The following is a 27,081-nucleotide window of genomic DNA, read 5'->3' as shown; positions in this document are numbered from 1 at the left end:
ATGAAAACAAAATTGGAAGTTCATGAAGAATATGTTTTCACATCTCTAACATCTGGGTCTCTGAGCTTTATCTAATTTCCACTTCTACTCAGGCTGAGATGCACTGCTTATGGGAATCACTCCCCTGAATAACGGGACACTAGTTTGTAATTACATGCCTTCATTTACTTTCCAGTAGCTCTCAGTATAAAATAGCAAAGGAAAATAAAATGCTATGGTATTCCAAATGGAGATACCTTTTGATTTATATTTCTCATAAGAATACCCTAATTGAGAAAAGGTAACTCCAACCGACTTCCTTCTCTCATTAGAAAATACCTTTGTGAGGACGGTATGGTTCCACACAGAATAGGAATAAAAAGCTATTCCCAGACAAGTCATAAGCTCTCCTGAAGACTTTTAATGCTCTTCTCTTTGGACAAGCATCTGTCTGGGTTCTTAAGATTGTTGGAGTACTTGTGAAAGACCAAAATGTCCCCACAACCCAAAGGGCCTATATGATCTAAGAGCAATTCCAAATCACTCCCCTAACACCAAGTTCCATAATCTTTCTCTAAGTTTCCTGTGCTCTAATTTCCTTTGTCCAGAACTGTGTGGCATGTCTCTTTTCCTCTCTCATATTTGGCAACCCTTATTCATACTGTGCATGTCATTAATATGTCAGGAAAACTTTCCTTGCCTCTTTTAGGTTGGGACCTCTTACACTCTATTACTCTAGTCTGTGAACCGGCTATCAAAATTTTACATTGGAAACAACTTATGTATTATTTAAAAAATACGATGAGTTGCTTCTATCAGATCACAAACTTTGAGAGCAGAAAATTGCCTATCTAGCAAAGCATCAGCAAGATTCCTTAATCAGCATAGCATAGATATTTCAACAATATTTGAAGAACTGAGAGGGAAAGTCAGAAATGTGATATTGTTAAAATCCTTGATAGATTGGAAGGCGTCTTTACATGTGTAACTATGTAACTGGGATTGGCTCAATACAAAGACCCTTATAACATAAACCTGCCCTATTTCCAAGACATGCACTTGCCCACCCATATTCATTAAGAAGACTACCAGCTCTTGTTGGTTAGGAAGCCCATGGAATGAAGTGGTTAGACTCATGAGTTTTAGAGCCAGCCATTTAGATAGAGAATCTCAGATTTCCACTTACCAACTGTGTGGCCTTCAAAAATGTTCTCACCTCTCCTGACCCTCCATTGCTGGGAATTGTCATAAAGATCAAATAAAATGCCTATGAAGAAACTGATATAATTCTGACTCTACTACTGGCAAAAGGCTAAGACTTGAATGATGATATATTCTTTTACAAAAGAATATTATAAGTTCTGCCAAATTCAGGAGTCATTGTCTCATAGCCTTCCTTTTCTGTGGTACAGGAACATATCTCAAATAGCCATCTTTTAGAAGCAAAAAGATACTCAGAAAACAATTTGGTTTCTTCTCAAGATGATAATTCATGTACAAATCACAGGATGTACAGCTTCACTTTTCAAACAGGTTGACAGCATGACTTGAAGTCATAATATCTATACAAAATATTTACTTCTGAGCTCTCTGAACTGAGCTCACATGTAAACAAACCAATCCACTTCCATTCAATGGGTACCTTTTTCTAATAATGGTACCCTTTTTTAACGGTCTCCAAAAACAATAGTAAGATTCAGACCTATTGGTAAGACTCAGCCAGAAATCACAGGTTTGGGCAATAAGACACTGTCTCACTAATAATAAAGCTGTGAGCACCTAGAGATAATGCTTAGGTAGACATCCAATGTCTATTAATATAAAAGCCCTGCCACTTGCTAACTATGGACAGAATAAGAGCTGTGGAATGATTAATTAACTCTCTAAGAATTTTGTATGTACAAAAAAATACCTCTCACAAAACTGCTGTGAGTCTTCAGTGATATATACATGACCTATAATATTTACTTATGATGTGGTGTGTAAAATGCCTAACAGGTAAATTTATTTCATTTTCCTCACTGTCATTCAAAGGATGAGGAAGCACTAATATTAGAAATAAAAGGAAGCTGTATAAAACAGAACAATGACATGTACAACACGTATCTAACAATAATACTAATGAAATAAACAATGAGGACTTTTAAAGTAGAACTGACATTTAAAAGCCAGTAACCACATCTTGTTCTAGCAATCAAAGATAGCTTCTTGGGTGACTCACAACTATTTCGTAAGTAGTAGAACTAATATTATGTTTGACTTTCAAATATTCTAACCTTTGTACTAAACATGGTTTGGGTTTTTTGTGTGTGTGTGTGTGTTTTTAGGCGGTTATTGGTCAGTCTTAACCTTGGGGCCTGCACTCTGTTGTTGAACTCTTTTGTGCAAGGCTAACATTCTACCACCCTTGTGCCATAGCTCCATTTCTAGTTTTCTGATAGTTAATGGAAGTTAACAATCTCATGGATTTTCCTGCCCTGCCTGGCTCTGAATCATGATCCTCAGATGTTAGCCTCTGGAGTAGCTACAATTAGAGGCATGAACCACCAGTGTTCTACCTATGTTTTAAATTAAATTTGCTTTTGTGAGATAGTTTTCATCAAATGGAAAACTGGGAAGAAAATGGCAGGAACAAAGTGACTATAATACTACTAAATAGATGGGAAAAACAATGAGGCATTGAAACTTGGTTCCAAATATCAGATTTTATTGTTCTAAATCGCATAACTAAGGAATAAGCGACTACAAACCTTCCTACTTGGTAGTGCTTTTAAGACACAGACTAAAGGTAACAGAGATGTCGATTCATTCCACTGTTTGCCTTTGACAAGGCAGCTAATTTCCTGGACTCAGTTTCCTCATTTGGAGAATGCAGGAGATCATCAATGTAGGTTAACATATAGTAAGCACTTAAGAGTAGAGCTTTGTATGTTCATCTTGTCTTAATTATATTATTTTAAAATGGCAACACAAGTGAGCAGGGCCTAGATGTTGGCAGGCTGGAAGAAACTTGGTATTCCATACTTCACTTTGCAGAGCTTTAGAACACAGAATGAGTATTGTAACAACCCAAGTTAGCTAAAAGGGAGGATAATGATGACTGAGGCCACACAATGGATACCACACAGAAAAGTTCATTCACCTTGGAATTAATATTTGCTAAAAGGAAAATAGAGTTTAGACTATAATATATACATCTATAAGTATTACAAGTTGGGCTATAGTCCAGATATAAGAGGACAGAACCTTTGAGAGCATAGTGACATTAACAGAAAATACAACATCCTTTAAGCAGAAAACCTCTCAGATAGTTTTTCACTAACCTTTGTTGTGGGATTTCAAAACATGGACTTCCTATAATCGTGAGAATGTCTTTATAATTGTAAAGGTATTACTTCCTTGTTGTTAGGAAAGATGAATGGTACCAATAGAAGCTCTCACTAAAAAGCTTCCTTTTGTTATGTGTATGGATGATTTGTGAGGGTAAAGCTAGGTAAGCCTTTAAATATGTGTTCAGAGAGTTTAGGTACTGTGACATCTGGGTTTGAAAGGACTGAAATTAATTCAATGGACTCTTTTCCATGGTGTTGTAAATATTCTTACAGGAGTATGATTGTATTACAGAGGAACAGACATTCCCCACAGATAAGTTTAAATTCAAAGTAAGATGACTCATTTTCTTTATAGCTACACTCCATAATAAGCAACAAATGCTGTCTGTTGTCTCTTTTTCTCTTTGATTAAGCTAGTTACACACACACACACACACACACACACACACACAGACTAGATCAACTTAAACCCCATTATATACATATTATATCATCAGTAAAATTTACTACTTTCAAGTTAAAGAGGTAAATTAAATTTAGATAGGGAAGAATATAGGTGTTTTTCTGGTTTGTCTTAAATGCCAATGGAAAATACGACTCCAATGAAAATATGTGTAAAGGAGTATACATTTGCATAAGCCATACCTGGTGAAAGCTTGCTTTGTGTATTGTATGTGTGCATTTACATGAGTATTTATGCCAAAACCACACAAAATGCCACAAACCTCCCAAGAGCCAACTATATAATTTTACCATAAAATCAAATCTATTATGAGTTATTTAAGTTCCTTTATTTGTTTTCCTTGTCCACTCTCTAAGCAAAGAAAGAGAAGTGAAATAGCTAAAATGCAAGCCAGCAGGAGAAACAGGAAGAGGAAGACCTAAGCAATATCACAGGGACACAGTGCTATGACAGAACACAATATATTAGCGATACTTGCTCATCTAGAACACACCAAGATCTGAAATGGCAATGTCCACACGGCTCTTCCTGATTTCTAACAAATAGTTAAGAAGAAAAAAGTTAAACCAGAAAAAAGAGAGCATGTCAGATAGAGAGAATGTGACAACCTATGAGAATGCCATACAAAGCTCTTCCATCTTCCTTGACAATCCCTGAGAGAGAGGGCACAGGGTCTGGGAATGTGCCAACACTCAGTTCCCTTTAGAGAAGTGTGAATTGAGTATAGGGAAAGTGAATGCTACTCAGTAGGCCAAGTTGAACAGGGAATGATCTGAATGGTCATCGATTTTTTTTTTAACTTTGAACTGGCACTGATGCCAAGCTGAACACAATCAGTTAAAGCCCCAATCACAGAGAGACCCCATAACTTCCCGTACCTCTTTCCTTCCTTCAACTGATGAACTATAAAAGTATCAACACACTGGTGTCTCATTCTTGTCATCTTAGCTATTCAAGAGTCTGAGATCTGAGGATGGAGCTTCAAACCCAGTCTGAAGGAAAAGTCCAAGCAAATCTCTCCCACAAACCAGTAAAAATGCTGGAGGTGTAATTCAAGTGGTAGAGCACCAAAGGGGAGCAATAAAGCCAAGACAACAGAGTTCAGCTGCAGCCCGTGTACCAGCACACACATAAACACATCCACACACATCCACATACACCAAAAAAAAGGAAAACTGATTATTTGCAACAGTTTTGATGAACCTGTAGAGCATACTATTAAGTAAAACAACACAGGCACAGAAGGTTAAATATCACATCATCACTGATCTCATAAAAATTCAGAATAGAACAGTGGTTACCAGAGACTGGGAAGGATAGATAGAAGAGAGAGGTAGAGAGAGCTTGGTTAGTAGATACAAAATTACAATTAGGTAGATTGAATGAGTTCTAAATGCTCTGTAGTAAATGGAGTAGCTGGGCATCATTAACAAAAAATGCCTTATGTATTTCAGAATTGTTACAAGACAGGATTTTAGAATGTTCCCAACACAAAGAAACTATCAATGTTTGAGATGATAGATATGCTAATTTCCTATGCTAATTATTCTGATTTGATCATTTTATATCACACACATGGGTAAAAATATAAAAGTACACTCTGCAAATCTCTCCAATTATTATCAACTAAAATATTAATGTAAGGAGAGATGGTAATGATGGAAGTTGAAACAAATGATATAAGTAGAAAGAAGCAGAGCAAAGATAAAGGCAAGATGCAGCCCACGTCTGTTCTCAGCCAGAGACAGCCCGGCCCTTGCTGATTCAAGGGGTTTAGTTCTTGAAGGACGCATGAGGCTTGGCAATAGCTCTGTGGTGACACAGAGCTTGCCTGCAAAATCTATTCTAATCCAAAGAGATATTTTGGAAAACAGTCAGACTTCTAATTTGGTATGGGGAAAATACTATTCAAATGCAAGTATAAAAATGCTGAATTCTTCTTTTATCTAAAGCTATTTTACATTTCAATAAAAGAGGAGTCAAATGTGGCTTAAGGGTCTAGACAGACTATTATCTTTATTATAAGAGAAGATCTATTGGCAATTTTCAGAAAGTGGCCATTTGCCTTTTATAGATAAACCTAACATCTGAGAGAATGCATATTTTAACACTACAGAAAGCTGCCTTGAGTAACAATTTAAATTTCCAATGATGCCCTGTATTTCAGAATATTTGATTATTACTATTTGTCCGAATACTTAGTGAGTCCAATACCAGGCCCCTTGAGGATTCAGGAGATTGGATGTCATAGTTTAAGAAAAATCAGATACAGAAAGAACCTAACACTTTATTCTTTCTTTACCAACAGCAGTACCTTAAGTACTTCACCACATTTAACATCTAATGATTCAATAAAAAGAATTGGGGCTGGGAGTTTGGCCTAGTGGCAGAGTGCTTGGCTAGCATGCACAAAGACCCAGGTTCAATTCCTCGATACCACATACATAGAAAAAAAAAGCCAGAAGTGGTGCTGAGGCTCAAGTGGTAGAGTGATAGCCTTGAGAAAGCCCAAGAACAGTGCGCAGGCCCTGAGCTCAAGCCTAGGACTGGCAAAACAAAACAGAAAACTATTTTATCCTGAAGTTTCAAAATTAATTATCAAAGAGCCGGGTGCCGGTGACTCACTCCTGTAATCCTAGCTACTCAGGAGGCTGAGATTTGAAGATCACAATTCAAAGCCAAACATGAAAGTCCATGAGACTCTAATCTCCAATTAACCACTAGAAAACTGGAAATGGAACTGTGGCTCATAGTGGTAGAGTGTTATCCTTGATCTAAAGAACTCAGGGATAGGGCCTAAGCTGAGTTCAAGCCCCAAGACTGAAAAGAAAAAAATCATCAATAGAAATAACCAAAGAATTAGGCATGGAAATATATCCTTGTAATCTTACTACCAAAACAGAAGATAACTAGTTCAAGGCCAGCCAGAACTACCTACCAATTTTTCAGGACAATACAGGTTACACAAGGAGGCCCTGTCTCAAGCAAACTAAAACAACCCAACAAAAAGAATAGAAACTATTATAGTAAATGCACGACAAACTAGATTTTAGAGCCTGGCAATCATGGTCAGGAATTAAGTATAAATGTAATTCTTATTTGACATAAATACAAACTCAAAACTCACCATTCCCTCCCCACACACAAAAAAAGATTTTAGTGAAAGCCTTTTTGTAGAGGCCAAGAAAAAAATAAAAGACATAAGAAAATATGTGATCACCAACTATTTCTGCTCTTTCCCCCAAACTTCAATCTATCTTCTCAGACTTCCATCATGGCATCATTTAAGTCACTACCCAACCCCAGTTCTCACTGACCACGGAGTCCTCTCCATGGTCTGTCTCTACTGCTGCCTCATCCCCCTAAAGCTCACCTTGACCTCCTCATTCCTTGCTCAGTAACCTCCAGGCTTCCTGTGTACCTTATAACACAGCCCCACATCTGGCCATGCTTCACTTTCTTCTTTCTTACTATCTCCCTCCTCACTACTGCCCCCTAGTTTACATACACAAGACACCCATTCCCCCATACAGTCAATGCTATTCCCCAGTATCCAAATCCTAATCACACACTGAGAAAGAAGCCATCAGACCAACCATTCTTCAATTGCTGCAACCCAATCTACAGACTTCCCTACGTCCACAAGGTCTGCTTCATTCACAATTGAGATAGATGCTGCTAACTCAATGTTATCTACTAGAAGCCTAAGTGTGAACCATAATATGCACTAGCCTTAAATCAGAAGTTGCTTCTCATTGGCCCCCAAGACTTGTACAATCCATGTCTGTCGGATCTTATTTACCTACCAAGTATAACCCCAGAATGATGTTTACCATTAAAAAAAAAACCTCATTACTCACCTCAACATCATGTTTTCCCTGTCACTGTCACTTTATTTCATCTATGGAACTGAATTTGACCTCTCTCTCTGCCCACATACTCTGCTTCCCCATACTCTTTAACAACTCTGCAGTCTGACTTTCTTCCCACCATTTATTTCTCCTAGCTGGCAAACTCCAAAGAGCTCCTAGGAAACAGGTCACTAGTAAGTACCATGTATTGAAACCTACATGCCAGTTATTTGATGTCAGTAGAAGGAGAGGGAAAACATCAAGTATACAAGTTACTGATTTAAAAATTCAGACTAATATGAAAATTCAGCCAGACATTAACTTATGATGCTTTAAATACACATGCACACAAATTAGAAGAAGAAAATGAATTTTGCTTTTCCCAAATTCAAGACCTAAAAGCTTGAGGCTCTTATTAAAGAATATGGTAGGGGTGGCTCTAGTTTCTTCCTGAGTGGCAGTAATGGTCTAGAGCTGAGACATATTCACTTCTTCAAGAAAGCATGAATCTTTTATTCATTATAGCCTCATCAAGCCATTTTTGTTCATTGTCTTTAGTTACCTTGGAGCATAAAAATCCCTTTCCCATGTTGGATGCTATGGCTTAAACCCATAATCTTAGCTACTCAGGAGACTGAGATCTGAGCATCATAGTTCAAAAACAGACTGGGCAGACAAATCTGAAAGATACTTATCTCCAATTAACTAGGAACAACAACTTCAAAAAAAAAAAAAAAGCTGAGAAGTGGGGATGTGGTTTGAGTGGAAGAGTACCAGTTGCGAGCCAAAAAAAGTAAGGTAAGAGGACAAGACCCAGAGTTCAAGTCCCAGTATAGGTACACACACAAAACAGAAATTAGAGGCAAAAATCAATTTAAAACATAAATTCTTGCCTGAAATCACTGTTACTCAGCTCACCTTTATATTTATACTGGACATCTAGTTTAAAATATTCTAGTTTTTAAAAAAATGTTATTGCTAATATAAAGGTAATATACAGCTAGGTCAGTGGTACTTTTTCTGAAATTAAAAATAATGGGTGAAAATTAATTTTAATATGTTTACTTAAAGCAGTGTATCTAAGTATCTTTGCAACATGTAATATAATGTTTTAGTAATGATACATTTCACATTTTGTTCTTTTTTTTTTTTTTGGCAGGGGTCAATTCTGGGGCTTGAAATCAGGACCTGTGCACTGTCTCAAAGCTTTTTCAAAGCTAGTGTTTTGCCATTTGAGCCACAATGCCACTTCTGGCTTTTTCTGTGTATGTGGTACCGAGAAATCAAACTCAGAGCTCCCGAGTACTCTACCACTAGGCTATGCTCCCAACCCCTCACATTCTATTCTTTATACTAGGTTTTCAGAATTCGTTATACCTATAATGCTCCATGGTAAATACACCTCACTTCTAACTGGACACATTTCCAGAGTTCAATACCATATATAACTGGTGGCTATCATATGGGATGGCACATTTTTGAAAGATTGATGGTTACTTACAAAAATAAATTCTTCCAAAGCTAGAGAGATAGGGAAGGAGAAAAAAGTTAAAGAACCAGAAGAAAGCAGAACTAGAAGGAGAGTTATGATATACTTGGACAGAGAGACAATGAATGGTACGCAGTAAAGCATCAGCCATGGTCAAGTCACCTAGGAAAAGAAATGTCCTTCAGAAGCCAGTGTGGTTACCAATGACACAGACTTTCTGGAGATAGGCCTCAGTGTTTTTAACTGAGCTCACGGTAGACAGATCACTGGAATACCAATTGGCCAACTGTCTAAACTCTGCTTCACCTACTTGGCATTTTAAGAGACAGTAGAGTGGACAGGCTCTTAATCAAAGTCAGATTTTTAAATCTGTATTGTGGCTGGAAGGAATGAGGGAACATGACATACATTTTTCAAATGATTGGTGTCACGTCCTCCCCTCAAGACAAGAACCAGAGTTAATATCTACCAGTTAAGAACTACCAGTTTGGGAATATACAGAATATCCAATACATTGGCTAGGCTGCCCAGTCTCCCAGTCAAGAAGGCAAGCCTGTATAAAGTAATTCTGAAGCTTTTCCAGAGACATTCTCTCTCAACAGTTCCAGCCTGTCCATTCATCCCTTCATTCAGCAACTATTTATTGAGTAGTCTTCCCTGCACTGTTTTGCAACACTGACTTAATAGTCGTAAAGCTTGCCAAATTCTACACTAGCAGAACTGGCAAGGCCAGTGAAGATAGCTCTGGCTTAAGCAAAATGCACTACCATTGAAATGGGCTCTCTACAGGTCCCATATGTTTATCATCTATCATCATCTTCCAGATTGACTGGAGTCCTAGTCAATACCTCAAAAGACATTTCATGGGACAAGCACTCTCTTAAGAAGACAACATCCAGAACTATTGAATTTCAACATAGTGAAAATACACTTTTGCATGTTTCACTTTTTTTGCATGTATGTTTTACTTTTAAGTCAAATACAAGTATTTTCAAGCTTTAGGAAACAGGTGGTCCAAGATTTTGTAGTAATTTCCAGAGAGGTTCATGACTGTAATGCTAACTACTTGGGAAGTCGAGATCAGGAGGATCTGTTTTTATAGCCTGGACAAAAAATAATTAAGAAATAAAAATTTTGAGAGGATCCATGTCAACCAGTAAATAAGCTGGGCTGGGTAGATCTCAGATGTCATCCCAACAATGAAAAAGCATAACTCAGAGGATCACAGTCCAGGACAGCTCAGGGATAAATGTGAGACCTTAACTCACTGGGGCTCACATCTGTAATCCTACTTGGGAGAATGAGCTCAGAGGATAACAGTTCAAACCCAGTCCAGGTAGGAAAGTCAGTGAAATGCTTTTCTCCAATTACCACCAAGCTGTGGTTCAAGTAGAATATTAGCTTCGAGCAAAAAAGCTCAGGTACAATGTCCAGACCCCCAGTTCAAATTCTAGAACTGGCACACACAAAAACCAAAAGCACAAAGAGCTTGGACATAGTTCAAGAAATAGAGCCCCTGCCTAGTTACCATGTAGCCTCAGTTTATATCCTAGTATCACCACAACAAAATTCCTAATGACAAGAAATAAGTACATATTGGAAGGAAAAATGTATTTAGATAAAATCATGAATTGTGAGAGAATAATTACTTCCCACACCTGATTTACAAAAGGCAATGTTAAGGGCCAAGAGTTTGGCCTAGCATGCATGAAGACCTGGGTTCAATTCCTTGGTACCACATCCATAGAAGAAATATGGAAGTCATGCTGTGGCTCAAGTAGTAGAGCACTAGCCTTGAGAAAGTCCAAGTACAGCGCTCAGGCCCTGAGTTCAAGCCCCAAAACTGGCAAAAAAGAAAAAAGCAATATTAGCAGAAAAAATTGATGATGGTAAAGAAATTAAGTCTCACATAAAGTTAATGGTACCAAAAAATAGACCATTTTCAATGTAATGAAAGGGTCAAAAATCCACAAAGACATTTAGGATTATTTGCCAAGTGAACAAATGATTTAAGAGAATGCCAATTTTGATTCAATAGTTCACTTTACAGAAATATAAACATGTTGTATGTAGAAAGGTTTCTCTCTCTGCAGATTCTTGGTTATGATCAATGCATTCACACTTAATAGAGTCCAAAGAGTCAGTATTCAAATAATTGCCCCCAGTTATCAAATGGTCATTGCTTCATTAGGGTGCTTGTTTAACCAAGATCAGGATATACAAAATTCTGCCAAGTTTTCCCACAGAAAGAAAGAGAGAGAGAGAGAGAGAGAAAGAGAGAGAGAGAGAGAGAGAGAGAGAGAGAGAGAGAGAGAGAGAGAGAGAGAGAGAGAGGGAGGGAGGGGGAGAGAGAGAGGAAGGAAGGAAGGAAGGAAGGAAGGAAGGAAGGAAGGAAGGAAGAAAAAAGTCAAAGCAAAAAGTTTCTATTGTCAAAAATATCTTTGCTTATCTCTAACAGGTAACTTTTATTATAAATGCATACAGATCAAAGTGAAAAATTTAGGAATCCAACTCAAATCTGTAGATTTTGTAAACATTTATAAATGTATCAAAATATACTTACTCTTTATCCACTTAAGGTTTTTTTATAACAAGTATGAGATAATGAAATAACTCATTTCCAAACACTGGGACAAAAGTGGGAGAAAAGTGTTTTTCCTATGCTTTGTGAATTTAGTACTTTTGGTTTATTCCTAAGAACAGTTATTCTTTCCTCTATAATAAGTCACACATACTTGCTAAAATTTGCACAAGATATTTTGTCACAACTGGATGAAATTGTGTTTAATACCAGTTTAGTCCTGGTTGATCTTGGACCATTGACAGTAAGTTAACATTTTAAGCCAAAATTTTTTTTAAATGGCAAAATTCTGTTGTTTTCAACTACCCACGTATTTGTGATAGTGACAATCACAAGACTTGGGTAAATTGCTCAATAATGTTTAAAACTGACTTCTGAGCATGTAATATATTTTAACCAACCTATCATAACATTTGCATCTTACTACTTTCATTTATACAAGATGTCTCCTTCTATCAATGCAAAGTCAGGCCATGTAGAGACTAGAAGTTAAAAGGAAGCATCCTACTCCAAACTAAGCCTCTCCCTGCTTATTCGCAGGGAGCTGATTATCTTAGTAGTTTTCTAGCATGCTATTATGCCTGAAACTCCAGTTTACACCCTGCTCCAAAATGTGCTAAGTTCTTATCTACCCTCTTTTTGAAAGAAAATGTGCCAGACATTAGGCCAAAATCCTATCTTACTAGATTTTATAAAACTAAAATTGCCTTTTGGAGCTTAAATCTGTTAAATCTGTTAGTGTTTTCTATCCTGTACACTAGACATTTTAAACTATCTCTTTCTACTATCACCCATGCTCTTTAAGGCAATACTGAGCATTCCAAATTACATTTTGGAATATCTTTAACAACATAACTCTTTCAAAGAACAGATAGTTAATAAAGCAATATTACTTCATATGCAGATTTATTCTTACAATTATATTTTCTACTCTTGTCTAACAGATGTCAAAGTAATTTCATCTCAGTCTATGGGTATTTCTTCTCCTCTGTTTTAAAACATTCTTACCATAGGGGCCAGGAGTTTAGCCTAGTAGTAGAGTGCTCCCATAAAAGCACAAAGACCTGGGTTCGAATCCTTGGTACCACAAACATAGAAAAAGCCAAAAGTGGTGTTGTGGCATAAGTGGTTGAGCACTAGCCTCGAGGAAAACCCAAAGGCAGTGCTCAGGCCCTGAGTTCAGTCCCCAGTATACGGTATATTCTTACCATATACTGAATAATTTTCCCTAATCTCACAAATATTTTTTCTCCTTTATGAAAGCAATTTTGATAAAATTTACTTGAAAAGAGAGATACACAGTAAAAGTTTAACATTTGTAAACATTATGTGCTTTAGTTAAGATACTAAATAGTGCAATATATTCATCCTCATTTTTTTCTCAAAATACCATTTCTGATTCTAGCAAAACATAATTTTAGTAACTCATCAAGACAGAATGCATAAAATTGGCATATTTCTGATATGCACACAAATCGAAAAAGCATCTTTCCCAACTGTGTTGGAGAAAATGAAATGCATCTGCTACAACAATATGGCCCAACACATGAACTATATGCAGTGGGAAGAAAGGCCTCATTTTTGGTCTTTCACTTTTCATTACTCTTTATTCTCAAAGCAGAACATTTTTTAAAATGTTCATGACCCCAATAGTAAGGCATGAGGAAGTCTGGCAGTGTGTTTCAAAAGTGCATTTGGCCAAAGCAAACATAACAGCGAGAGGGCTCCTTTCTGAGGAATGAATGAGTCAGGGGCAAGATGGTTCTGGGGTATAGGGGACAATCAGGGTTATGGGTGACTTTCTGTGGTACAGGTGGCTGTTGGGGCATAAGTGATGGTCAGTGCCACAGGTGACTGTGAGGAGCCTGGAAGCTCCCAGAGGGGTTATGGGTAGCAGTCAGAGGCAGTGACTGTGGGGGAGATATGGGGCTGTCAGAAGTGGGAGTGACTGTTGGGGACATGGGAGGGAGCACAATTTGTTCACTTTCTATCACTGTACATCAATGACTCCCAAAAATCTCTTCCCCTTGCAAACTGGCATTTTGTTTTTGCCTAATATCTCACCCAGAGTCTGAATGTGGGCACATATGTTGTTGTGACCTCATGCTGGGCTGGGCTGTGGGGGAGGGGGGTGGCTGGAACAGTGAGGAGAATGTTGAAGAGCACATTTGATATCAGAAGCAAGCAGAAAATAAAGCATATATTCAAGAATTCACTATTTTTGCCACGATTTTGTTTCAAATTAGCTTTTTTGTGCATAGGAAATGAAGTTATAGTAAGTGGACTTTTTTGTTAACTCTTTTCTTTTATGTGCACCTGCCCCTCTGTGCTGGTGACCCACAAATGAAATAAATCTATATATGCAATGAAATAAATCTATGTATGCAATCACCTCTTCCCCTTTGATCAGGAGACTGCCTCAGGAGACCTTTCACTTTCGGGCGTCCAATTCTATTTCTTCCTCTTCAAAAGTTGTCTGTATTCTCTTGTATTGGCAAAGATGTATTTAAAGGACTTTCACTAGTGAGAATGTTAATGGAAGTTATATTTGAAACTCATACTGGCACAAACACTCCATTATCCTGAATCTGTGCCTGATATCAGCGAAGCCCCTTTACTTCTGCCACCCCTTCCAGGACTCTATTCTTTCTGCCTATATCCCATCTTTTATATATTTGTATTTCACCTAGGCTTTTTTTTAAATTTCACTTACATCTACATTTAAATGCTGGGGTTTTAGAATACAAACCTTTAGAATTACAAATTGTGGCTCAGGGTGCCACTTTAAAATCTGATATGTATGCAACAAAGCATCTCAGAACAAATTTGAAATTAAAATAGTTTATCCATCATAGAACTGGATGTATGTAGGGAGGAAGAGAAAAAATATGCAGAATGCATACAAACTTGCAAGCCTCTAGTTTTCATCAGAACAAAAACATCTCAAAGACACAAGCTTTAAAAGTTGTTAAAGAAGAAGTGGCATTGCTCAAAAATAAATGTACTGATATCTGACTTATGTAACTGCACCCCCTCTATATATCACCTATATAATAAAAGAACATTTTTTTAAAACTCACAATATCAGTGAATGGCAAAGTTAAGATAAACAAATAGTTGTCAAAGGAATGAGAGAACAGAAGACACTGCACAAAAGAAAGTGTACTTATTATCTGTTTGCAATCCCTCTGTTCATCACCTCTATAATAACAATAAAGTAAATTTTTTAAAAAGTTGTCAAAGGAAGCTATATTTGTGGAATTCTAAGTATAATCCTCTGTGGATCATTTATTAACCATGTGGTTCTAGAGAGCTCATTCTTATATGCATACTTAAATAATTTTTAAAGATTGTTGTCAGTTTGAGAAAAAATGGGTTAAAAGAAACAAAGATGAATGCAGATTTCCTTAAAAAGTTTAGTGAATTAAAAAGACTAACAAAGTAGTGTAATTTCCAGAATAATTTAATTACTTATTGCTATTATCTTTGCTGGAAAAGTGATGCAAAATAAAATGTCAAAACAATCCCAATTGTAAAATTCATATACACTAGGATTATACACACATTCAAAACTACTTCCTTTAATAGTGTGCATGTGTAGTGAATTTAAGCCAATTTAAAACCACTTTCATTTTGCTTTTGAAATGCAAACCAGGTGTGGCTCCTTTGCTTTCTAGATGGCAGAAAAAAGTGCATTTAGTTTTCTTGCTATTATCATACTTGCTTCTCTGAAATGTTTTCTCTAGACCACCAAATGCTTGCTTACTGCCAGCAACTGTATTTACTGCACAACATACACTGTTTGTTCTGGTTTGTTTCAGAAAACTTTTTACACCAAAAACTGCAAAAAGTTAAAACATTTCAACCAAAAGATCTTTCATGTCCATAGTTAGCCTTTCAACACATTACTTGCTATTTTTTTGTACTTCAGTTTCTAATCGAATTAGCATCATGCTACTCACCTAATACAATTTGAATTTAAAATAAGAAAGTTAAATAAACCAAGATGTACTGTGAGAGAAGTTATTTAGGTTTCCAGAATGATGAGAATTTTGACAGGTTTTCTAACATTAACACGACTTGATTAAAAAAAGGAAAAAAAAGCAGGCACTCGGTGGTGGGACACTGTGTAAAACTTTCAGTGAAAAACTTGACTCCTCTATCCGAGCAGCAGAGTCCACAGACGTGTTAAGCTGCCTGCTCATAAAAGCAAGTGCTTCCTGTGACTTGTCAACACTTGGAAAGGGTCGGAGGCCCTATCCATTGGACCAGCTTGGATAAGAGACTCACCCACAAATCCACAGGCAGCTTCCAAGAGGGAAGCGGAGGAAATCAAGACAAGCCAAGGCTTTCCCCCGCACACCACCTTACTACAGAAGCTATTACTTCCACCCTCAACGCCCCCCCTTCCCCTCCAGGCTCGCCGTTTCCTTCCAACGGTGTCGCTTGCACAGCGACATGGACAGTTGTAATTTCCCTTACTAAGTGTTATTATTTTTTTTTGCCAGAGCACCTATTTTAGGTCTTAACTTTTCACTGCCTGCTCTTGAAGCAAGTCAAACGATTTGTGTAGATGGGTGACGTGCCCTTGGAAAGCCAGGGCGCCCAAGTCACAACTCTACACCTTCACAGGACAAGGGAAGGGTTTTTTGTTTTGTTTTGAATCTATTTGGTGCTCGTACGCCAACCAGCTCCCTGAGCCAGAGGAGCCTGAGGGGGGGCGTGGCCCCGCTCACCTGGCCCGGCCCGCGCACCTGGCACTCACCTGGCCGCTGCCGCCGCTCTCCGCGGCGCCCTGCTCGGGGGTCCGGGGCTCGGCGGGGCCCGGTGCGGGCTCGGCTGTTGGCGGCGGTGGCGTTGGCGGCGGTTCCAGCAGCTGCTCCAGGCACGCGGTGCCGGGCAGGGAGGAGCTCTTCTGATGGCACAAGTGCACCCCGGGGCCCTGGCGTCGTGCGCCCTCATCTCGGGCGCGGTCCCCCCTAGAGGGCGGCTGGGGAGACGAGGACAGCGAGGACGAGGCGGACGAAGACGAGGGAGCAGAGTCCGGGGAGCGTCCGCCAGGAGGCGTCAGTCCGGCTGCCCCAGACCCCTTCCCCACCGGCAGCAAATGTTCTCGGATCCGGCGGCGCAGCGTGGACCCCGGCTCTCCCCTGCCGGCGCCGCCGGACTCCAGCGGCTCCGGAGAGGAACAGCACAGGTTGGGTTGAGAGGAGGAGAAGACTCGATCCAACACCTGCTTCCGCTTCTTAAAGCCGCTCCACCTGCTGCCCGTGCCCGCCGCGCCGCCCAGCGCGTCCCGAGAGCCCCGCGGGGCCGGCGGGGAGGGCGACGGCGTGGCCGCACTGCGGCGATCCGGGCCCCCCGCGCGCCCGCCGCCGCCCTTGCTCTTGCCGACCCCCAGCTGCAGGTTCTTCCAGAGCCGGGCCTGGAAGGAGGACGAGGAGGAGGAGGAGGAGGACGTGGCGGCGGGCTCGGGCTCCATCCTCCACCCCCGACACCGCCTCTCCCCTCCTCCGCCTCCTCCCGGATTCCGGCGGTGGCGGTGGTGGCGGTGGCGGTGGCGGGCACCGCACCAATAGAAGCCGCGAGTGCCCAGCGGCTTCAGGCCACCGCCGCCGAGGCTCTCGGGCTGCAGGACTGGGGCGCCGCCTCTTCCTCCTCCTGCACCGGCCACGCTGGGCGGGCGCGGACACCGAGTCCCGGCCGCGGCTTTGGGAAAGTTTCTAGCTGGCAACTCCGGGGCTCCAGTCCTCTCCCCCGCACCCCGGGGCCCCCAGGCCGCCGCGCCCGGGTGCCTTCTCGCTGCCTCCGAGCTCGTCAAGCTGCACCCACCTGGGGCGTGCGCGTCCAGCTGCGCCGGGAACCACGCGGTGAACCGCGCCCCGCGCCCGCCGGGCAGCACCTGTCAGCGGCGGGGGCGGCGGCCTGGCTGGAGAGGTGGGGAGGGGAGGGACCGGGGCCCCGGCTCAGCAATCCAGAGCCACTCTCGGGCCGGCGGAGCCCGGGATGGCGTCCAGCCAGCTTCCTCCTGGGGGTCGGGTCACTGGTGCCCACGCAGAGCTCTCTCGACCGGGGATGAGGCGGCAGATCTTTAGAATGGAAGGAGTGATTCCGAGGAGGCGGATGAGCAGCGCTGGGTAGGTCGCGTGAGACTCCAAGCGTCCACGACGAGTCGTGAACCCCAAGGAATTATAAAGCGGAACACAGCTGCCCCCGCCCCGTTGCGCGCCAGGGACCCAAAACGATTTTGATTTCTTCTGTCTAGACTTCGCTTCCCCCCCCTTGCCCCCCAGCTCTTTATCCGTAGGTGCACAGGTGATTCCTTTTATGAGCAGATCTGAGATCTAGCAGTGTCCAGAACCTCACCCTAGAGCCAGCCCTGAAAGTTGCAGCGAATTTATGGTGAAGGGGGAGCGGGGGTGGGGGGTGGGGGGTGAAAGCTGCCTTTGACCCCAAATTGGTTTGTGCAGAATCTTGTTCTGGTCATTCACGTGTTTTTTCCTTTGCTTACTTCAGTTTTATGGTTCGTACTTTTCCCGAAATCTATGCACCCGGACATTCTCATTCCACTAGACGTCTTCAAAAAAAATGTTTTTAAAATACATTTTATTGACTTTAGTTTTACAAAACAGTTGCCATTAAACAAAACCAATGTCGCCCCTTTCAACATTCTCACCCATCCCGCCCCTTGGCTCATTTTTCTTAATTTCGTACAATAGGTGAGTTTTGGGAAAGGCGGGTGACACTGGGCCTCTCTCTGCCTCCTATGTACCGCTAAATACCAAAACCTTGGGAGCGTCTTCTAATCTTTGGACTCCTGAAGCTGTGACTACTTAGGATCTGTTGTCTCTCTTGCTGGCAATACACTCTGGAAGTTACATGTTCCTAACTTCTCTCAGCCTTTTGTATCTCTTACCCTTACAACAAATGTGTATTACACACGTACTACGTGCTAGGTACTATGACAGGCATCAAAGATGCCGTTGTGGAAAAGAGTGCAGGGTTTTGTTCACCATGAAGTTTATTTGAATCATGTGGGGGAGCCTCTGATGACAAGTGAATTGCTAGGAGTCAATTTCAGGGGGATTTAGAAGGATGACTGAAATGGAGAGAAACCAATTAAATTTGAATTTCAGATAAACATTTTCAGTATACATATGTCCCAAATACACAGGTAACACATTCTAAAACATTACCGTATTTTTTAAATTGAAAGCCTAGATTTACTGTGTGTCTTGTATTTTTCCTTGGTGAATCTGGCAACCTCATGGAGATGGAGCGGTTGTGGCATTTCTTTTTGTTATGTATGCCAAAAGGGTCTCTAGAGAAAGACAAAAGTTGAAACTTAAAGAGAAAACCATCCAGCCATCAAAAGATCTGACTGCAGTGTTTGGGGTAGAAGGAACAAGTAAAAAGGCCCTGGGGTAGGAAACAGCTTCACTAGATATTTTCAGCAACCAAATGGGAGTGGAGCAAGATGGGGGGGGGGATAATAAGAGAAGGAATCGGACAAATGGATATGGTCTTGATAGAGTGGCTTCTGCAACCATAGTAAGAGTCTGAGGTTCCTGATAATGAAATGGGGGTAGGGCCATTATGGTACATGATTTATGATGTAATCAATTTGCTAAATACCATGTTGGGCTATTGGAAGGATTATATGTAAGAGGTCTCACCCTAATGCCCTGTATATAGCTGACAAGTTTGTTAATAGTTTATGAACACTATGGGGTGTTTTTTGCAAAGAAAGACTAATGTGGTTAAGGATTGGAGCTGCATTTAAATAATACTCTGAAATGATAACATTACAGACTTGAAAACAGTGGGGGCTAGGACTGCAGGTGGTGCAGACATCACCAAAGATGCAAGAAAGCTACTTCCTTCTGGTGCCTCGACAAGATTCTTTTTGACACATAGGATAGTCCTTCATGGAAACACAGGAGCACATAAAAGCTGGAGAAGTCTGAGTAAGATCAGTGAGTTGCAACAATGGTGAATTTCTGATTGGAATAAAAGGTGAAGTAGTGTGTAAGTACACACTGGAAGTGTGTGCACAATACTCAGCTTTTGCAACTGACAAAACAATAGTGAAACATCAATAATAAACTATACTATTAATTGAATATAGTAAAAAAAATAAAGCCTACTAAAAGCCTTTGGAGCTGTAATTCTTGGAGCATAAAAGTGTGACAACAACAATGAAGCAGTCTTTTCCTATAGCTTTGATCCCACCATCCCCTCCTAAGCCTGCATCTGTGAGAATCACACTCTTGACTGGCCAGGCCATAGAGCAAGACCCTACCTCAAAAATGACCAAGGCAAAGAGTAGCTAGAGACAAAGCTCAGTGGGCAATTGAGCAACAGACCATGATCTCTGTACTGATGGACAGAGTTGAAGAGGGACAAAGTCGAAGCAGTTGAGACAAGATTCGTAGAATTAGAATTAGATGAAAAAATAAAGTCTGAAAATTGTCTTGTGACTTGTAGGATTGCTTACTGAGTAATCAGCAGATGTAGCCATAGCACTCAGGTTCATAAAATCTCAAGCATTTGATTTAAACCCAGGAATCAGCATTCAGCAGCATGGCAGGAAGTAGGGCTGGAGTTACTTATCTCGGATCTGTCAGTCAAAATCTAATTAGCTTAATTACTCCCAATGGGGGAAGTTCTAAAAACCATCCCCAGAGAATCAAAGAGGAACTAACCCAAACCACAGGACTCTTGCATTCTTCTAGGCGTATGGTGTCACTTGTCCTGTCCTTTCCATTTGAAATACACTCTGCTGCTTTTCAAATGCACTCCTTTTGGATCAATTCTTTGATTGTGACTCCAGACACAAACTATATTCCGGCCTACTGGTAACATAACCTGAATTTCAAAATCAATTGCAACAAAATTTCTGTTCTAGGAAGTTCTGCACACAAGGTTTTGACATTGAGGTAGAAGGGGAAGGAAGATAGTGGGAAACAAGGAGCAACAAGAAGACACAGAGAAGAGAGGAGTGTTCACTCATAAGAAAGCTAAGAATAAAAATCATCCCTTCATTTACATACTCTGATGCGATGCCTGGAACAGCTGCATCTTGATTTTATAAGACTGAGGAGAAAGTAAACACTACGGTTTACAAAAAAAGAGGGAAACAATCTGAGTTCTTCACACGTTGGGCTATAGGAGCAACCAGCCTAGAGGGTTTTTTTTTTTAAACTCTGATCCTAATGTGTGCCTACTCATTTGCTGATTATTAATTACAAGTTCATTTACCTAGCTTCTAGAGACTTCCTGCACTTCTTGGTTCATACTATCCTCTTCCCTTCTCCTAGCCAACAGTAGGGGAAAATCGGCCCTCTCATGCTTCCAGTCTCTTAGACTCTCTTTGTGTGTGTCTCACTATGATACACTGCCTCTTCTAGGTTTAAGGCCTGTCGTGCTTATAAATTGCTCCACTTGCACAATCCTCATACTGAGATCTATTGATTGGAAGTATTAATTACAGCCTGCTTCTCACCAGTAATCCTAGCTACTAGAAGTAGATCTAGGGGACCATGGTTTAAGGTCAGCCTGAGCAGAAAGATTGCAAGACCTCAACTCAACCAATAGCTAGGGCATGTAGCTACATGGGAAGATGAAACGAGAAGGAACGTGGTTCCAGACTGGCCAGGAGGAAAAAATAAGACCCTATCTTAAAAATATCTAGAGCAAAACAAAAAGAGGAAGAAAACTAGAGGTGTGGCTCAAGACGTTGAGCTACTTGCCTAGGAAGCCTGAGGCCTCAGTTACACACACATTACAATCAATCATCCACCAAGTTCCTTCATACATGTACCTATACTGACAGTTGATTGACTAAGCAGAGTGAAGCAATCCTGAAAGTACAGCTTTAGAATTCTGCTTACCACAAGTTGCTTACTAACAAATTTGTCAAATCATTCTGGATGAGGTCAGTAGTAAAGATCCATCTCCCTGGCTTATCGCTTTCACGAGGATGGGAATTAAACTCAGTAGAAGTGGCTAAGTGCTATCACATAGCAGAATGAAGACAGACCCATGTTAATGTAATGGTAAAGGTCTCTGAGAGACTGGCCTAAATACAGCGCAGACTGTTCTTCAGATTATTCTTTGCTATGACTTTGAAATCTGGCCATTTTGATCTGATCATCATCATACTTCTCCCTCCCCCTTTTCTCCTAATGTGATGCTTTTTCCCCCTTAGACTATAATCAGTTTTCAAGTTATTTCACATCCAGTCCTCCACATCATAATTTTTTTCCTAACAGTCTGAAATGTTATATATAAGTGATTTCCAACAGTCTTTGGGAAAGCCCTATGTTAAAAAAATCTGATTAGGAAACACTTGAAAACTAATTAATTAAACTCCTGTAGGGTTTGTAAGTTCATTTCTAGATAGCCTTCCTGAGTCTCCCAGGACAGATAGGAAGATAAAAGTTAAGATAGAGTATCACTGTTACACTGGTTTATGCTTTGTCCTTTGTCTTATCATTTTGTTGTTTCCCTTTCCTTCCCTAATTCAAATAAATGTTTATATAATGCATCTGGTGCCAAAATCACATACAGTGACAAGGGATAAACAAGGGGAAAGAATGAAGGAATAACTTCACATATTCACAGGACAATATGTTGTGAAATGAACTTTACAATTTGGTAGGAGGGTGGAGGTTGAAAAGAGGGAAAGTGGGAAAAAACATGGAAATGGATAACAATGTTCAAGAAGAAATGTACTCACTCCCTTATACATGTAACTGTAACCTCTCTGTATATCACCCTGACCATAAAATTAAATTTAAAAAATAGAGTATATAACATTCTTTGGAAAAATAAAATCAAGTCAACAGCTTCTATTCAGTAAATTACCTTTCAATAGAATTATATTGACTAACATAGGCTTCTCAGATCTGGTTAAGCTATACATTTACCCCCCAGATTTCTTTACTTCAACCTTCATCCTTAGTTCATCCCCAAGATTCTGGGTAAGATGATGTGCAAATGGTTCAGTGATTGCTTCCCATCACTGACAGAGAGACAACAGCTAAGGCACAAGATCTGAGATGGTTTGGCCCAGGAGTCAGGACCTCAGAGGTGAAACTGATCACAGCTCTTAGGAGATGTTTGGCTGACTCCATCCAGCTCTCTTCTACTACCAGTGTTTGCGATCAGTTTCTCATTTAAGCCTACAGTTCAAGCAAGGGGATTCAGGAGTGATCCATCAACACTAAGATCAAGCATTGTTTGTCTCTGTGAGGGTACATAGACTGATTCATCTATGACTCCAAGCAGACAAGGTCTAGACTGCACATTCCAAGCTCCTGTTAAACTGTAGCCACAGGGCACTCTGCACTATTCCCCTAGCATGGGTGTTAAAATCACTGCCATGAACCAAATTGCATTTACCATTTGTTGGGACTCTCTCTCATCTCCAAAGAAGACATCTGAGCCATAATAAATGGAAAAGGGGAGGGGATCCAAAGGAACAGTTTTATATTGGAAACAAAAATATATTGAAGCCATCAGTCCCCTAGTTATAGCCTGTTTCTTCATTCTTCCTAGCTTCTGATGAAAGAAAAGTAGGTTTGTATTTTTCTAAACTGTCTGAAAGTATACTTTAGTTTGGTTCAGTTGGAAGTATTAAAGGAAGAGATGACCGTCAGCAGCATCTTAAACAGCCTGTCTAGTAAGACAATTTTCTGCCACACAATGATCTTTTGTACATTGTTAGCTTAAAAAAATCCCTTGGGATGTGGCCAGGAGGGATCACTACTACACTGTTGGTGGGATTATAAACTCAGCTACTATGGAAAGCAATATGATGGTTCCTCAAAAGACTAAACAATAGAGTTCCCCTATGACCCAGCAATCCCACTACTTGGCAATTACCCAAATGTCCAGAAACAAGGACATAGTAAAGCCACTAGCACAACAATGTTCATTCAGCACTATTTACCATGGCTAAGCTATGGAACCAACCCAGATGCCCCTCAGTAGATGATTGGATCAAGAAGATGTGGTATTTATACAAAATGGAATTCTATGCTGCCATCAGAAAGAATGACATAGCCCCATTTGGGAGGAAATAGAAAGACTTGGAAAAATCATATTAAGTAAGCCAGACCCAAAGGAACATAGGCTCAATGATTTCCCTCATTTGTCATAACAAGTACACACCTAGGATGCAAAACCTAGATACATAAGGATGAGCTAAATGAAAGGATCTCCAGGAAATGGAAACAAGAGCTTTATCTTGTGTGATTGTTGTTCTTAATGTACTGTTATTTCTCTTCTCTTGTGTTGCCCTTTGGTTAATCTCATATTGTTACAGTATCAGACTTCATTACCTGGCATATTGTATATTGTTTATTTGTTTATTTGAAATAGGAAAGGGAAAGGGGGAAAACAAGATGATTGAGAGGCAATGGGGGAGGGGGAAATGGGGACAAAACAAAATGGGGGGAAGGGAAATTGGAACAAAAACATGAGAAGGGGATCAATGTGTAAGAAATAATGAACCTTCTATCTGGTAAATATAACTAACAATAAAAAAATCCCTAGGTTTTTCTTTATCCATGCTAATGCTTGAAGATTATATATATGTTCTCATATTCAGGAAAGAAAAAAAAGAAAACCAAATTAAAACATCAAAAAAATTAGAAACTGTTGCTACCATCACCATCAAAGTAAGAACATAAGATTTTTTTTGTCATTCTCAATTTCCACATACAAATTCACTTCATTTTACTTCAAAATATAAAAATCTGCAATACATACTGGTCTCCAAAAGTCAAGGCCCTCGTTGAAATCCTGAATCTAGTTTTTTGTTAGTGCTCACAATCAAACTCATGGTCTCTCATCTACTAGGTAAGTGCTCTTCCATGGAGCCACACCCCAACACCCAAATCCTTTCTTAGTCTTTATAACATGCAACTAGAATACTGCCTTCACTAGGATATAAACAGGTCTTATTTATCATAACCATTGTCAAAAAACTTTTGAAGCAACTATTTTTCACTGATTTGCTCAATTAAATAAATTGATGTGAAAGAGATGAAAAAAACCCATAAGAATACTTCTTTCATGCCAATAGAATTCTTCAGTCTAGTGTTTGAAAGACATTCAGTTTAGAAATTGTTTGTTCAATTTGAACTAGAGGTGAGCCTGCAGTTTTTCCTGGTGGAAAAATGAGAATAACAGTTGTTTTCTACCAATAAAAAGATATGACATTTATCTCACTCAAGGCACTGCTTTCATGGTTTTGTGTTATTCTTGTGATTTATTCTCTCTGGTAGTAAATGAGTAACTGTGAAGGTCAAGTGACAATAGTAAACTATTAAGATAGTAACTTCAATTGTAAAGCCAAAATGTAATAAAGGGAACTAATAATTCAATTCAACCTACACATTCTGAGCACTTCCAAAATTTAGAGAACTGTCCTAGGTACTAAGTGGGCATAAAAATGAGTCCTGGCTGACCTTTGATTTCATAGAGTGCATACTCTAGGAAGGGAGCTATTACTCTAGGAAGGGAAGTATGACACATACATAAATAAAGAACAGTAGAATAAAGGATAATGCATTGAATAATGGATGATGCATGTTTTTAAGAGGAATAATGGATGTCTTAGAGACAGAGAAGGGGAGAAATTGTTGCTTCAAACTGAACAAGGCCACACATGTTCTCATTCCATCAGACCTGCTTTATATACTTTCTTCCCAGCAGCAACTCCATCTTCTTCTATGTTGTTATCTTAAGTAGTTGTACAAAGGAGGTGCCATGCAATAAAGCAGGCTTTGAATACAATGCATCTTGATTAATGTCACCCCTTTCAACAGTCTCACTCATTCCCCCAGCCTGAGGCTACTCTCACTCTTCTTAATTTTGTAAGATATATATTGCATTATTAACTGCATCCCTCCCATTTCTCTTCTGTATTCACCTGCCCCTCTCCCTAAAACTCTAATCCACCCCTTTCAAGTACTTATTTCCAGGTGTTCATTTTGTTTGGGGGGGGAGGGGTCATGGGACTTGAACTCAGCCTGTGCACTGTCCCTGAGCTCTTCAGCTCAAGACTACCATTCTACCCTTGAGCCAAGCCCCACTTCCCATTTTCTAGAGATAAGAGTCTCAGGTTCTTTTGTGCCTGGGCTGGCTTTGAACCTTGATCCTCAGATCTCAGCCTCCTGAATAGCTAGGATTACAAGTATGAGTCACAACACCAGGCGTGAGCCACCATGCCCGCCCCAGGTGTTCATTTTTGTTGACCTTTGATTTACTTTTATAAGTCATTATGCTATTTGAGTTTTCTCTTGAACTTACCATAGTTCAGTTAATACACTTACATACCATCCAATGTACTGACTTATAAGTTTATAATTTAAATCTAACTTCTACATATAAGGGAAAACATGCCTCTTTTGTCTCTCTGGGCCTGACTTACTTCACTGAACCGAGTTTTCTCCAGGTCTTTCCATTGTTTTACAAATGGTACATTATCATTCTTTCTAATGGGTGAGTAGAATTCAATTGTGTGTATGACTATCCAGTTGTCCATTGAGAGCATGTAGACTGATTCTTTACCTTGGCTATGGTGAATCATGATACAGTAAACATGGTTGTGCTAGTGATTTTACTATATCCTAGTTTCTAATCTTTGGCTAAATGCCCAAGATGGGAATTTCTGGATCATAGGGTAGTTCTACATTTAATTTTCTGAGGAACCACCACAATGCTTTCCAGAGTGGTTGAACAAGATTACATTCCTATCAACAATGTATTTGGGTTTCATTTTGGCCCTTCCTCACCAGCATCTGTTATTGTTTGCTCTCTTCCTCGCCACCATCTGTTATTGTTTGCTCTCTTAATGATGGCCTTTATGACCAGAGATATTGAGCATTTCTTGATCTGTCGGCCATTTTTACTTCTTAGAAATCTTTTAGTTCATTAGCCTGTTTATTAATAAGATTGCTGGTTCTTTTAGGGTTTAATTTTGGGGGGCAGCCCTGGGGCTTGAACTCAGGGCCTGAGCACTGTCCTTGAGCTTTCTCAAGACTAGCGCTTTACCACTTGAGCCACAACATCACTTCTGGCTTTTTCTGTATATGTAGTATCAAGGAATCCAACCCAGGGCTTTGTGTATGCTAGGCAAACACACTACCACTAAACCTTGCTCCCATCTCAAGGGTTTAATGTTTTAAGCTCTTTCTCTATATTCTAGATATAAGGCCCTTGTCTAACGGATAGCTGGCAAAAATCTCCCATTCTGCAGGCTTTTTAGCTTTTTGGCAATGTCTTTTGCCATGCAGAAACTCTGAAGTTTTATGCAAGCTTATTTACCAAGTTGCTTTTAATAAAGTCTGTTATCCTTGTGGATCTTTACTCAG

General features: G+C 40.0%; 1 protein-coding gene across 1 annotated transcript in view; it reads right to left on the bottom strand.

Moving 5' to 3' along the window:
• Window positions 1-18,375, bottom strand: part of Mctp1 (multiple C2 and transmembrane domain containing 1) — a 481,369-nt gene extending 462,994 nt beyond the window's left edge. The window contains exons 1-3 of the mRNA XM_090331048.1: window positions 18,372-18,375; window positions 17,680-18,017; window positions 16,461-17,597 (exon numbers count right to left, since the gene is read on the bottom strand). Coding sequence (XP_090187174.1) covers window positions 16,461-17,597; window positions 17,680-18,017; window positions 18,372-18,375 — 1,479 coding nt within the window. The remainder of the gene's footprint in view (window positions 1-16,460; window positions 17,598-17,679; window positions 18,018-18,371) is intronic.
• Window positions 18,376-27,081: the final 8,706 nt, after the last annotated feature.

This window comes from Megascapheus bottae, chromosome 4 (genome assembly GCF_031878675.1).
Source record: "Megascapheus bottae isolate mThoBot1 chromosome 4, mThoBot2.hap1, whole genome shotgun sequence".
NCBI classification, from domain to species: Eukaryota; Metazoa; Chordata; class Mammalia; order Rodentia; family Geomyidae; genus Megascapheus; species Megascapheus bottae.
The sequence above is the reverse complement of the archived record's forward strand: the minus strand, read 5'-3'. Positions and strand labels throughout refer to the sequence as shown.